Raw genomic sequence first — 11,071 nt, forward strand, 5'->3', positions numbered from 1 at the left:
TCCCCAACCATGATAGATGTTTTTTCATATTAAGAGAATATGTAAACTTTGTAAAAGAAAGCGTATTTTAACAAGTTCTCTGGGCCAGGTGCAGTGGGTCACATGTAATCCCAGCACTTTGGGAGGCCGAAGCGGGCAGATCACCTGAGATCGGGAGTTTGAGACCAGCCTGGCTAACATGGAGAAACCCCGTCTCTACTAGAAATACAAAAATTAGCTGGGCGTGGTGGCGTGTGCCTGTAATCCCAGCTACTTGGGAGGCTGAGTCAGGAGAATCGCTTGAACCCGGGAGGCGGAGTTTGCAGTGAGCTGAGATTGTGCCACTGCACTCCAGCCTGGGCAACAAGAGCAATGCTCTGTCTCAAAAAAAAAAAAAAAAAAAAGGCCAGGCGTGGTGGCTCACGCCTGTAATCCCAGCACTTTGGGAGGCCAAGGCGGGTGGATCACGAGGTCAGGAGATCGAGACCATCCTGGCTAACATGGTGAAACCCTGCCTCTACTAAAAATACAAAAAATTAGCCAGGCGTGGTGGCGGGTGCCTGTAGTCCCAGCTACTCGGGAGGCTGAGGCAGGAGAATGGTGTGAACCCGGGAGGCGGAGCGTGCAGTGAGCCGAGATCATGCCACTGGACTCCATCCTGGGCGACAGAGTGAAACTCCGTCTCAAAAAAAAAAAGTATTCAATTAACAAGAACAAGCAATTTCTGTAAGTCCTAGTTAATTCAAGTTTGACTGTATAAATCTTAAAAGACTTACCTGTCCAAAGCACTTCAATTCCAGGTAGAAGCTTTTCACCCACAGTCCTTAAATATGGAGACTGAGACACATTTGGATAACAGAAAGTGCCACAGTATTCTAAATGTAGGGAGAAAAGTAAAAAAGTCAGAATTAAAATGCTCATGGGTTTTCTCTTTGTTTGTTTTCTTTGAGACGGAGTCTCACTCTTGATGCCCAGGCTAGAGTACAGTGGCGCGATCTCGGCTCACTGCAACCTCCGCCTCCTGGGCTCACGCAATTCTCCTGCCTCAGCCTCCCAAGCAGCTGGGACTACAGGCGCACGCCGCCACGCCCGGCTAATTTTTTTTGTATTTTAGTAGAGACGGGGTTTCACCATGCTGCCCAGGCTGGTCGCAAACTCCTGAGCTCAGGCAATCCGCCCGCCTTGGCCTCCCAAAAGGCCCATGGGTTTTTGAATGTGGAAAAAATGTCTGCCAATTCTAAATTATTTTCATCTAAATGATAAAAGGCCTCCTACAAGGAACTAAAGTGGGCAGTTCATTTAAGAAATTCATAAAATCTGATATTTTTCCTCCAACAGTAGTACAGATCAATTCTTATGATACTACAGTTACTAGAAATACAAGTTTACTAAAAAAACAAGAACTGTAGCATTTTCTACAGAATTCTGAATTGCCTACTTTTCTCAGTTACAATTAAACGCCAAACAGAATGAATTGATAACATCATAATAGAACTAATACAAGAATATGCCAATGGCAGCTGGGCACAGTGGCTCACACCTGCAATCCCAGCATTTTGGGAGGCTGAAGCGGGTGGATTGCTTGAGCCCAAGAGTTCGACGCTAGCCTGGGCAATATGGCGAAACCCCGTCTCTACCAAAAATATAAAAATTAGCCAGTTTTATAGCCCGGTCTCTAAATAAATAATACAAACTTAAAAGTAAAATTTAAAAAAAATTTTTTTAAAGGCATATACCAATGGCTATTAGTACTCAACTGCAACTTAAACTGTAACTTGCAGCTAATTAATTCCCAGTATAATCTTAAAACTTTTGGGTACTAATGTAGTACTCAACTAAAATAAGGTTCTCGGCTCACAATACACACAAAGGAAGTTAAATAATTTAATCTAAAATTCTTCCTGAACAGGGAAGTGTGGGGAAAACTTCCTGTAAGTTGAATTTTGAGAAGCAACTAAGAGACTAAAATATTTTCAATGAAAGAAACCAGAGGGGCAAAAAGAAAGGAAAATGGGAAAAACTGTTAAGCTTTCTATGCTGACTACTTGAAATAAGAGCCCAGATGGGAGTGGGAGGAGTGCAAAAAGGGACAGATATGCATGGGCAGAAAAAGGGGACAAGTAGGAGGAAATGAGAAGTGACTAAGGTAAAAGCAATGTAATTTGGTTTTTCTCCAGTTTTCATTTCAATACTATCCCTCTTTTAATATTGACAATGTAATGTTCATATACTTCCAGTACTTAAAAATACATAAAAATCTTTTGCCTAGTCAGTTGTCATTTATTAGTTCCTAAAATTTCTCCAATTTAGGATCTTGAAAAATGTCTTCTAAAAAAAGATTCCTACTTTTACACACCAAGGGAGGAGGGAAGTGGAGAGAGAATGGGGCCCATGGTCCTTTATAAGTTATATATTCCAAGAAGACTAGTTAAATGTAAAGCCATTATATACAATACCTGTGGGACAGAAGAGGAAAGTTTCTGGCTCTCCTAGGTACTGATAGATTTCATTTGTGATGGAGACCTGGGCATGAGCAAAAGAACTGAATACCTCTTTGTCTGCTGCACACATATTATGGTCTATATCATCAAAAAGCAAAGCAAATGATCTGCACCCAAACTGAGAAACCTAGGAGAAAAAAAAGAATCAAGAGTAAAAAAATTAAGAATTCCAAACATTACAGCGTTAACAGTTATACTTAAAATCCAGTATTTTCCTTACTAGAATGTTCAAAGACAGATTTATTGTTTTTACATTTTCAATTAAAAAATCGTAAGTTAAATAGTTTTGGGACCCATTTCTCATTTGGGTTTGAATGCACTACAGGCTGAGTATTCCTTATCTGAAATGCTTGGGACCAAAAATGTTTTGGATTTTGATTTTTTTTTTTTTCCTGGATTTTGGAATATCTGTATTATATTCAGCATCCCTAACCTGAAAATCCAAAATCTGAAATGCTCCAATGAGCATTTCCTTTGAATTTTATGGAGCTCAGAGAGTTTCATATTTTGGAACATTTCAGATTTCTGAATTAGGGATACTCAACTTATATGACAATATGATCCAACAAAGTGGCCTAGCCTCCTAGTCCTCATGGGCTGCTGCTGATTGTAGAAGACCCAACAAAGTCAGAAAAATACAGAAACATGAGTAAGTAACCTTAAGACATGAAAAAGCCAGGCTGTGTCCTAGACCCAAAAGGCACACTGATCCCTTTGCAGATAAACCTAACCAGGTATGAATCAGAAAGAATAGAATTTTATCAAATAGTAAAATAACTTCATTCATGAAAATTTCAACTGCCTTAAATTTTTTACCAGACATTTTAATGCCACCCATATAAATCTTTGCCTAAAGAAATAAGACATGTATATAGAAAAACCAGCAAACTAAAATAACAGAAAAATGGGGCCGGGCGCAGTGGCTCACGCTTGTAATCCCAGCACTTTGGGAGGCCGAGGCGGGCAAATCATGAGGTTAGGAGTTCGAGACCAGCCTGGCAAACATGGTGAAACCCCATCTCTACTAAAAATACAAAAAAATTAGCCAGGTGTGGTAGCACATGCCTGTAATCCCCGTTACTCAGGAGGCTGAGGCCAGAGAATTGCTTGAACCCAGGAGGCAGAGGTTGCAATGAGCTGAGATCGCGCCACTGCACTCCAGCCTGGGCGACACAGCAAGACTCAGTTTCAAAAAAAAAAAAGGAAAATGGAAACCCCCTACATTGGACCAAAGGAAGTCTGCAGCTTTTACATTAAGCAGACTTTACACTCAATTAGGTTCACCTAGTCTGTTTTTCTTCTCATCTTGGGAAACTAGCCATTTCCAGACATCTCTTTGTCCATATAATTCAAGAAACTGATGTCTAATAGGTAAAACCCTGTTTCTATAATCTCAGTTGTAAATTCAAGCCAAGCAGCCTAGGGTATATATAATTTCTCGGAATGTGGTTCTTGACCACCAATCACCTAGATTCCCGGTCCCCACCTTATCCATTTGGGAAATAAAGTCCAGTAGTCAGCATTCTTCCAAGCTTCACTTCTAATCATTCTTTTAAGGCAGTTCTTATGCAAATTGAAATTTGAGAAGAACTAGTACCTCCAGTAAAGCTCTTTTTACTTAATTTGGAAAATATTCCTCTATCAGAAGGATTCAAGGCTGGGTGCACTGGCGCACGACTGTAATCCCGGCACTTTGGGAGGCTGAAGTGGGTGAATCACCTAAAGTCAGGAGTTCGAGACCAGCCTGGCCAACGTGGCAAAACCCTGTCTCTACTAAAAATATAAAAATTAGCCAGGCATGGTGGTGTGCCTGTAACAGCTACTCAGGAGGCTGAGGCATGAGAATCGCTTGAACTTGGGAGGTGGAGGTTGCAGTGAGCCGAGATTGGGCCACTGCACTCCAGGCAACAGGGCAAGACTCTGTCTCAAAAAAAAAAGGAAAGAAAAAAAAAGCATTCAAAGTAAAAAAATTCTTATAGAAACAAAGAAATAAAAAACCAGGCATGGTGACTCACACCTGTAATCCCAGCACTTTGGGAAGATCATGAGGTGAGCAGTTCGAGACCAGCCTGGCTGGCATGGTGAAGGCCCTGTCTCTACTAAAAATACAAAAATTAGCCAGGCATGATGGCACGCACCTATAGTCCCAGCTACTCGGGAAGCTGAGGCAGGAGAATCACTTGAACCCGGGAGGCGGAGGAGGTTGCAGTGAGCCGAGATTGTGCCACTGCACTCCAGTCTGGGCGACAGAGCAAGACTCTGTCTCAAAAAACAAAACAAACAAACAAAAAAAGAAAACAAAGAAATAGGAATTTGATTTCCTTTTAACATCGTAAAAGCAACTGAGTAAACTTCTAGTTTCAAGTACATAGTCAGGAAAAATGAATAAAAAGTAAGGAGTTACCTGGTCCAATTTACGTTTCAATGTGGATACTTCCTTGGGGTTAGAAAAAGTGATATCCAATCCAGGTGAGATCGCATAGATGAACTCTATCTCATATTCTCGTGCAGCAGAGATGAGAGTCATAAGTTGCTCTAAAGAACAGAGTCTATGTTTTTAGAAAGCAGAACAGAAAACTAAAAGAACCTTCACTGAAGGTTTAACTGAAGAGGTTATTTCTTCTAACTTACAAGAAAGGAAAAGATCCTCACATTTTACAAATTGTCATGTCCAACTTAACAACACGCCATACAAAATGGTACAAGCCTGAAGTGATTTAATGTCACAGTAAGGGAAAAAGAATAGTTTTCACACCTTTGAAATCTGAACCAACAGAAAATAAGAGGCCCTTCTTTTTCACTTCCAAATAGTTTCTTATCCTTTTGGGGAAACAGGCTAAAATCAATAAACATTTTCCTCCCTTTCATTGCCACTTCTCAAAAACACTGAATTGTCAATTCTCTTACTGAACTTAAGCCATTTCTATTTCCTGCAGCATTTGAAAGGCATAAAATGCAGCCGCTGCTTTTTTGAGAGCCTTGCTCTGTTGCCCAAGGCTGGAGTGCAGTGGCACGATCCTGACTCACTGCAACCTCCACCTCCTGAGTAGGTGAGATTACAGGCATACCCGGCTAATTTTTGTTTAGTAGAGATGAGGGTTTTGCCATATTGCCCAGGCTGGTCTCGAACTCCTGGCCTCAAGTGATCCGCCTGCCTTAGCCTCTTACAGTGTTGGGATTGCAGGCATGAGCCATGGTACTGGATCTTGCTTTTTTTTTTGTTTTGCCATCTCTGAACAACTGGAATTCCTAACTAAATAAACCTACACATAACTACTTTATAATATGAAAGAAAGAAAATGCTTTCTTAAGAATCAGGGTAGGCCAGGCCCAACGGCTCATGCCTGTAACCCCAGGACTTTGGGAGGCCAGGCAGGAGGACTGCCTGAGGTCAGGAGTTTGAGACCAGCCTGGTCAACATTGTGAAACCCCATCTCTACTAAAAATACAAAAATTAGCCAGGCGTGGTGGCACATACTTGTAATCCCAACTACTAGGGAGGCTGAGGCAGGAGAATTGCTTGAACCCTGGAGGCAGAGGTTGCAGTGAGCCAAGATCGCACCACTGCACTCCAGTCTGGACGACACAGCAAGACTCCATCTCAAAAAATTAAAAAAAAAAAAAAAAAAAAAAGGAATCACGCCTGTAATCCCAGCACTTTGAGAGGCCACGGCAAGTTGACTGCTTGAGTTCAGGAGTTTGAGACCAGCACAGGCAACATGGCAAACCCCTCTCTCTACAAAATATACAAAAATTAGCTGGGCGTGGTGACCTGCGCTTGTAGTCCCAGCTACTTGGGGGACTGAGGCGGGAGGATTGCTTGAGCCGGGGAGATCGAAATTGCAGTGAGTCACTGCACTCCAGCCTGGGTAACAAAGTGACAAACGCTGTCTCCAAAAAAAGAAAAAGAAAAAGAACCAGAGTTAAGTCAAGGCCTTAACAATCTTGACCTGTTTCTATCTATGGGAAAAACATTAATTATAGATTTTAACCTTTTAAAATTATCAATTGACAATTTTCCTAAATCAACTTAACTACTCTACTAGTATATACCATAAGACATATTTTTGAATAATTTTCAGTAGTATCTCAAGATAGTCATTTTTACTCTATTTTGATTATTGATCACATTAAGTTTCATTACCAGCACCACCAGAAAGTAATTAAGTTGAAGGCACACTTAAATAGAGTAGTAAACCACAACACTAGATGGAGATGGGGTAAGCTGTAATTGCTTCTTTGTAATTCAAGAAAACTTTCAGCCTTCCGTGCCTTGGCTGGGCTCTGTAACCAAATATCTTGTTAGCTATATGCGTATACCATTTAATTTCAAGTACAAAAATGTTTCACCATTTACAAGTTCCCAAAGAAAAGCACCTCTCTAATTTGGCGGTTCAATGCTATACTACTTTTTATCAATTTTATGTAACCAACTCAACGTTAAGTATACCCATAGCAGGCCGGCCGGGCACAGGAGCTCAAGCCTGTAATCCCAGCACTTTGGGAGGCTGAGGCAGCAGAATCTCTTGAACTCGGGAGGGCGAGGTTTGCAGTTAGCCGAGATCGCACCACTGCACTCCAGCCTGGGGGACAGAGCAAGACTCTGTCTCAAAAAACAAAACAAAACAAAACCCAAAGACAGCCTATTAATGGCTTCCCACTTTCCTGGACTAGGGTTTAAGGACCAGTAACTGCTGATAAGGCCAAGCCATACTAGAGCCTGAAGCAAAAGGAACAATCAGTAGTGCTGATCCTGTCTTTACCTAAAATTTTAGCATTGTGTACATCATGAATTTCTGCATTAATTTTGGTTTTTTAAAAAATATTGCATAAAATATTATTTATCTTGATTACTTTTTGGGGGTCCCTTAAAATTTGCACCCAAGGTACGTGCCTCACTTGCCTTGCCCTGGGCCTAGCCCAGCTCCAGCACTTCTTTGCCCAGTGGCCCACTGTTTAATCCACTGGCAGAAGTAAGCAGCACAATCTATGACCACAGAACAGATGGAGTCAGCCTAGCACGCCCATGATATCACACATATGGTCATGACCTTGCTAGCGCAGAGCACTCCTTCAATCTCAGCTAACTGAATAGTTACCAGATAGAAGAAAAGGAAACTACCTACAAAATAAAAATAAAATATGTCATAAAATTCTTGTACAACTACATTTAAAATATAACCGTTTTCTTCACAGATTTTGAATTTATGGATAAAAAAGAAAAAGATTACCAGCTTCCTCCACTGAATACATCTCTCGCCAAAACATCCTATGTTTGTAGTCATCTTTTGGGGCATACAAGTATGTATTTAATTCCCATTTCTGGAGCCTTAAGGAGAAAGAAAATTACATATGTATAAACATGCAACATTCATAGGCTGTCAATCTCCATTTCCCTCTTCTTGGAGCATCTCCATCTCATACAAAGCTAATATTCTATGACAGTAGCTTTTAACCTTTTTGTAATCAGTGGAATTTAAAAAAATTAAGTATTACAATGTATGCCAACATATAAAACACTCTTAAAAAACACAACAGCTCTGGGTAAGGTGAAGCCCAAAACTTATTCAGCTCCCCAGGAAAAGTTTGAAAACCAAAGGCCTAGGTGAAGAAAAAAGGGACCAAGGTAAAATAACTGCTGCAATTGAGAAACCATCAAAATGCACCTGGGCTATTCACTGTTAGTATTTCTTCAAACAAAAGAAAATGTTAAGAGTTTAAGGTTCTCCTCTCTCCTTCATATAATGAAGATTTACCTTCTAAAGAGTTCTTTTCTCTGTTCCATAACCCAAGGTCTTCCATAAAATCCTAGATTCAAAGTAAGAATGAAATTATATTCAGTTTTAAAATGTGGTAAGCTTTATTGAGAAAAGCAAGTTACAAAACATACAATACAATCCTATTTTGTAAAAAGCATAAAATACACCAAATCGGAAGGATATTTAATAAAATACTAAGGTTCCTTTAATCTTTGGGTGGTGACGTTACAAGGTGACTTTTATTCCATTTTTGCTTAGGTAAATTTTTTTATTTTTTCTACCATGACATTAGTTACTTAGGTGATAGTTATTTTAAAACAAACATCTATCATCTTTCCACTGTTGATAAAGTCCAAATATATTTAATTCCAATTTTTTAAGAGATCTCAATCTTATAATGGGGAACGGCAGCAATGTAATACAAGCTGCCAACAGTAACAATTACTTCCTAGAATGATAGTAAAACTGCTTTAGAAAGGGTGAGGGGAGGCCGGGTGAGGTGACCCACGGCCGTAATCCCAGCACTTTGGGAGGCTGAGGCAGGTAGATCACTTGAGGTCAGGAGTTCCAGACCCAGCCTGGCCAACATGGTGAAACCATGTCTCTACTAAAAATACAAAAATTAGCCAGGTATGGTGGCAAATGCCTGTAATCCCAGCTATTTGGGAGGCTGAGAAACAACAATCACTTGAACCTGGGAGACGGACTTGCAGTGAGCCGAGACTGCATCACTGCACTACAGCCTGGGCTACAGAGCAAGACTCCATCTCAAACAACAACAACAAAAGGGTGAGTGGAGATAAACAGGTAAAGCAATTAAAAACAAATCAGAGATAGGATTAGGAAAGAATCTGACTTAATTTTATGATCGTGCTCCTCTTTTTTAAAAAAAGTTCCTGGCCAGGACTGGAATTCCAGTTACTTGGGAGGCTAGGGCAGGAGAACTGCTTGAATCCAGGAGGCGGAGGTTGCAGTGAGCCAAGATCCGCGCCATTGCATTCCAGCCTAGGTGACAGAGCAAAACTCTCTCTCTCAAAAAAAGTTCCAGAAACAATGATATAATCAAAGGGACCAAAAAATGCCTGAAACCACATTCCCAAGAAATTCAACAGCCTAACTGGCCCAAACAACAAACTCTCACGCAATCTTAATTACAGAGCAAAGATCTGAACAAATGAAAATTCAAGAATATTACTTCTGGTCCTAAACGGAAAGGAATAAACAAAGAAAACTCAAGAATGTGACCTGCCCCAGAGTATCCTCTAAGAGGACAAAACACTAGTTATGCACACACTGCAGAAAACAAACTTGCAGACCGATAACCTAAATGGTTGAATAAGCATCAAACTGGTATCTGGAACTCCCTAGTGTGCTCATCACAGCTCAAACCACACACTTTACATCTTGTCTAACCTTTACTTTCCACTTGTCTCAGTCTAATCATCAGTAAGAGATAAGGACAGCCTCTCAAGAGTACCATGAAGAAGGTTAATAAAAGCATTCTGAACACAAAATGTTCTACATAAACCCACACAATCTACATAAGAGACTAGTCTAAAACAAATTTCTGCAATGTATTTTAGCTCCAATCTCTAGGCAGAATGACTCCTCTGCACCACAAAAAGGACAATGACAGACCAAATTTAAATTCATTACAAACCAATGTATATAACTGTAGCACTTTCATCTGGACAATCTAATGTTAGCCTCTCACAAGTGATACAAAATATTCTTTTTTTTTTTTTCTCAGGCGGAATCTCACTCTGTCGCCCAGGCTGGAGTGCAGTGGCACTATCTCGGCTCAATGCAATCTACGCCTCCAACTCCCGGGTTCAAGCGATTCTCCTGTCTCAGCTTCCCGAGTAGTTGGGATTACAGGAGCCCGCCACCACGCCCGGCTAATTTTTTCTATTTTTAGTAGAGACAAGGTTTCGCCATGTTGGCCAGGCTAGTCTCGATCTCCTGACCTCATGATCCGCCCGCCTCGGCCTCCCAAAGTGCTGGGATTACAGGCGTGAGCCACCGCGCCCGGCCAATATAAAATATTCTTGATCAGGCAGACCTATACAAGTCTTTAGCATCCCTACGGCACTTAGCATTATCATTTTTTTTTTAAGGAGTAGGCATTAAACATCCTTTCAGAGTTGCTCCAATATAAAAAAGACTTTTCAAATGTCTAGCTTAATTAAACATTTTAATCTTTAGAAACCCTACCTTGGCTCTTTTGAGAGTCAGGTTCATGGTTTCGGTTGACTGGCACCACAAAGAGGAAGCAATGCTGTTAATGTAAGTTAAAAACCAAGAAAGTTTTGTGATGGAAAGGAAACAAAAAAGAAATCCTAGCAGTAACTATAGTATTTCTATGCTCATTCATTTTACGGCTGGTGCCAACCAAGAGGTATCAAAAAGAGAAAAAAAAAAAAAAAAAAAAAAAGCCAGGCGCGGTAGTTCACGCCTGTAATCTTAGCACTTTGGAAGACCGAGGCGGGCGGACTGCCTGAGCTCCGTAGGTGGAAACCTGCCTGGGCAACACGGTGAAACCCGTTTCTACTAAAATACAAAAAATTAGCCGGGCCCGCGTCTGCAGTCCCAGCTACTTGGGAGGGTGAGGGAGGAGAATTGCTTGAACCCGGGAGGCGGAGGTTGCAGTGAGCCGCGATCACGCCACTGCACTCCAGCCTGGGCGACAGAGCGAGACTCCGTCTCCCAAAACAAAAACAACAAAACACACAAAAAATCAGTGCTGGCTCAGGTGCTCAGTCACTAAGAAAATATACAAGGGCACGGGAGGGAGGAGGAATAAACGAGAGAATGGCAGACAACTCTGTTCTT

General features: G+C 41.0%; 1 protein-coding gene across 6 annotated transcripts in view; it reads right to left on the reverse strand.

Moving 5' to 3' along the window:
• The window catches only part of OGA (O-GlcNAcase), a 35,406-nt gene that overhangs the window by 20,855 nt on the left and 3,480 nt on the right, over positions 1-11,071 (reverse strand). For 2 of the 6 annotated variants that reach the window (XM_063781078.1, XM_507996.9), the window contains exons 2-6: positions 8,237-8,288; positions 7,712-7,809; positions 4,885-5,015; positions 2,436-2,607; positions 756-854 (exon numbers count right to left, since the gene is read on the reverse strand). In XM_063781078.1, the coding sequence (XP_063637148.1) occupies positions 756-854; positions 2,436-2,607; positions 4,885-5,015; positions 7,712-7,809; positions 8,237-8,288 (552 nt within the window). Of the gene's footprint in view, positions 1-755; positions 855-2,435; positions 2,608-4,884; positions 5,016-6,930; positions 7,064-7,383; positions 7,460-7,711; positions 7,810-8,236; positions 8,289-11,071 lie in introns of those variants that run through there. The other 4 variants (XM_063781079.1, XM_016919176.4, XM_063781080.1 and 1 more) reach the window with 4 other exon arrangements.

Source organism: Pan troglodytes, chromosome 8 (assembly GCF_028858775.2).
Source record: "Pan troglodytes isolate AG18354 chromosome 8, NHGRI_mPanTro3-v2.0_pri, whole genome shotgun sequence".
Lineage (NCBI taxonomy): Eukaryota > Metazoa > Chordata > Mammalia > Primates > Hominidae > Pan > Pan troglodytes.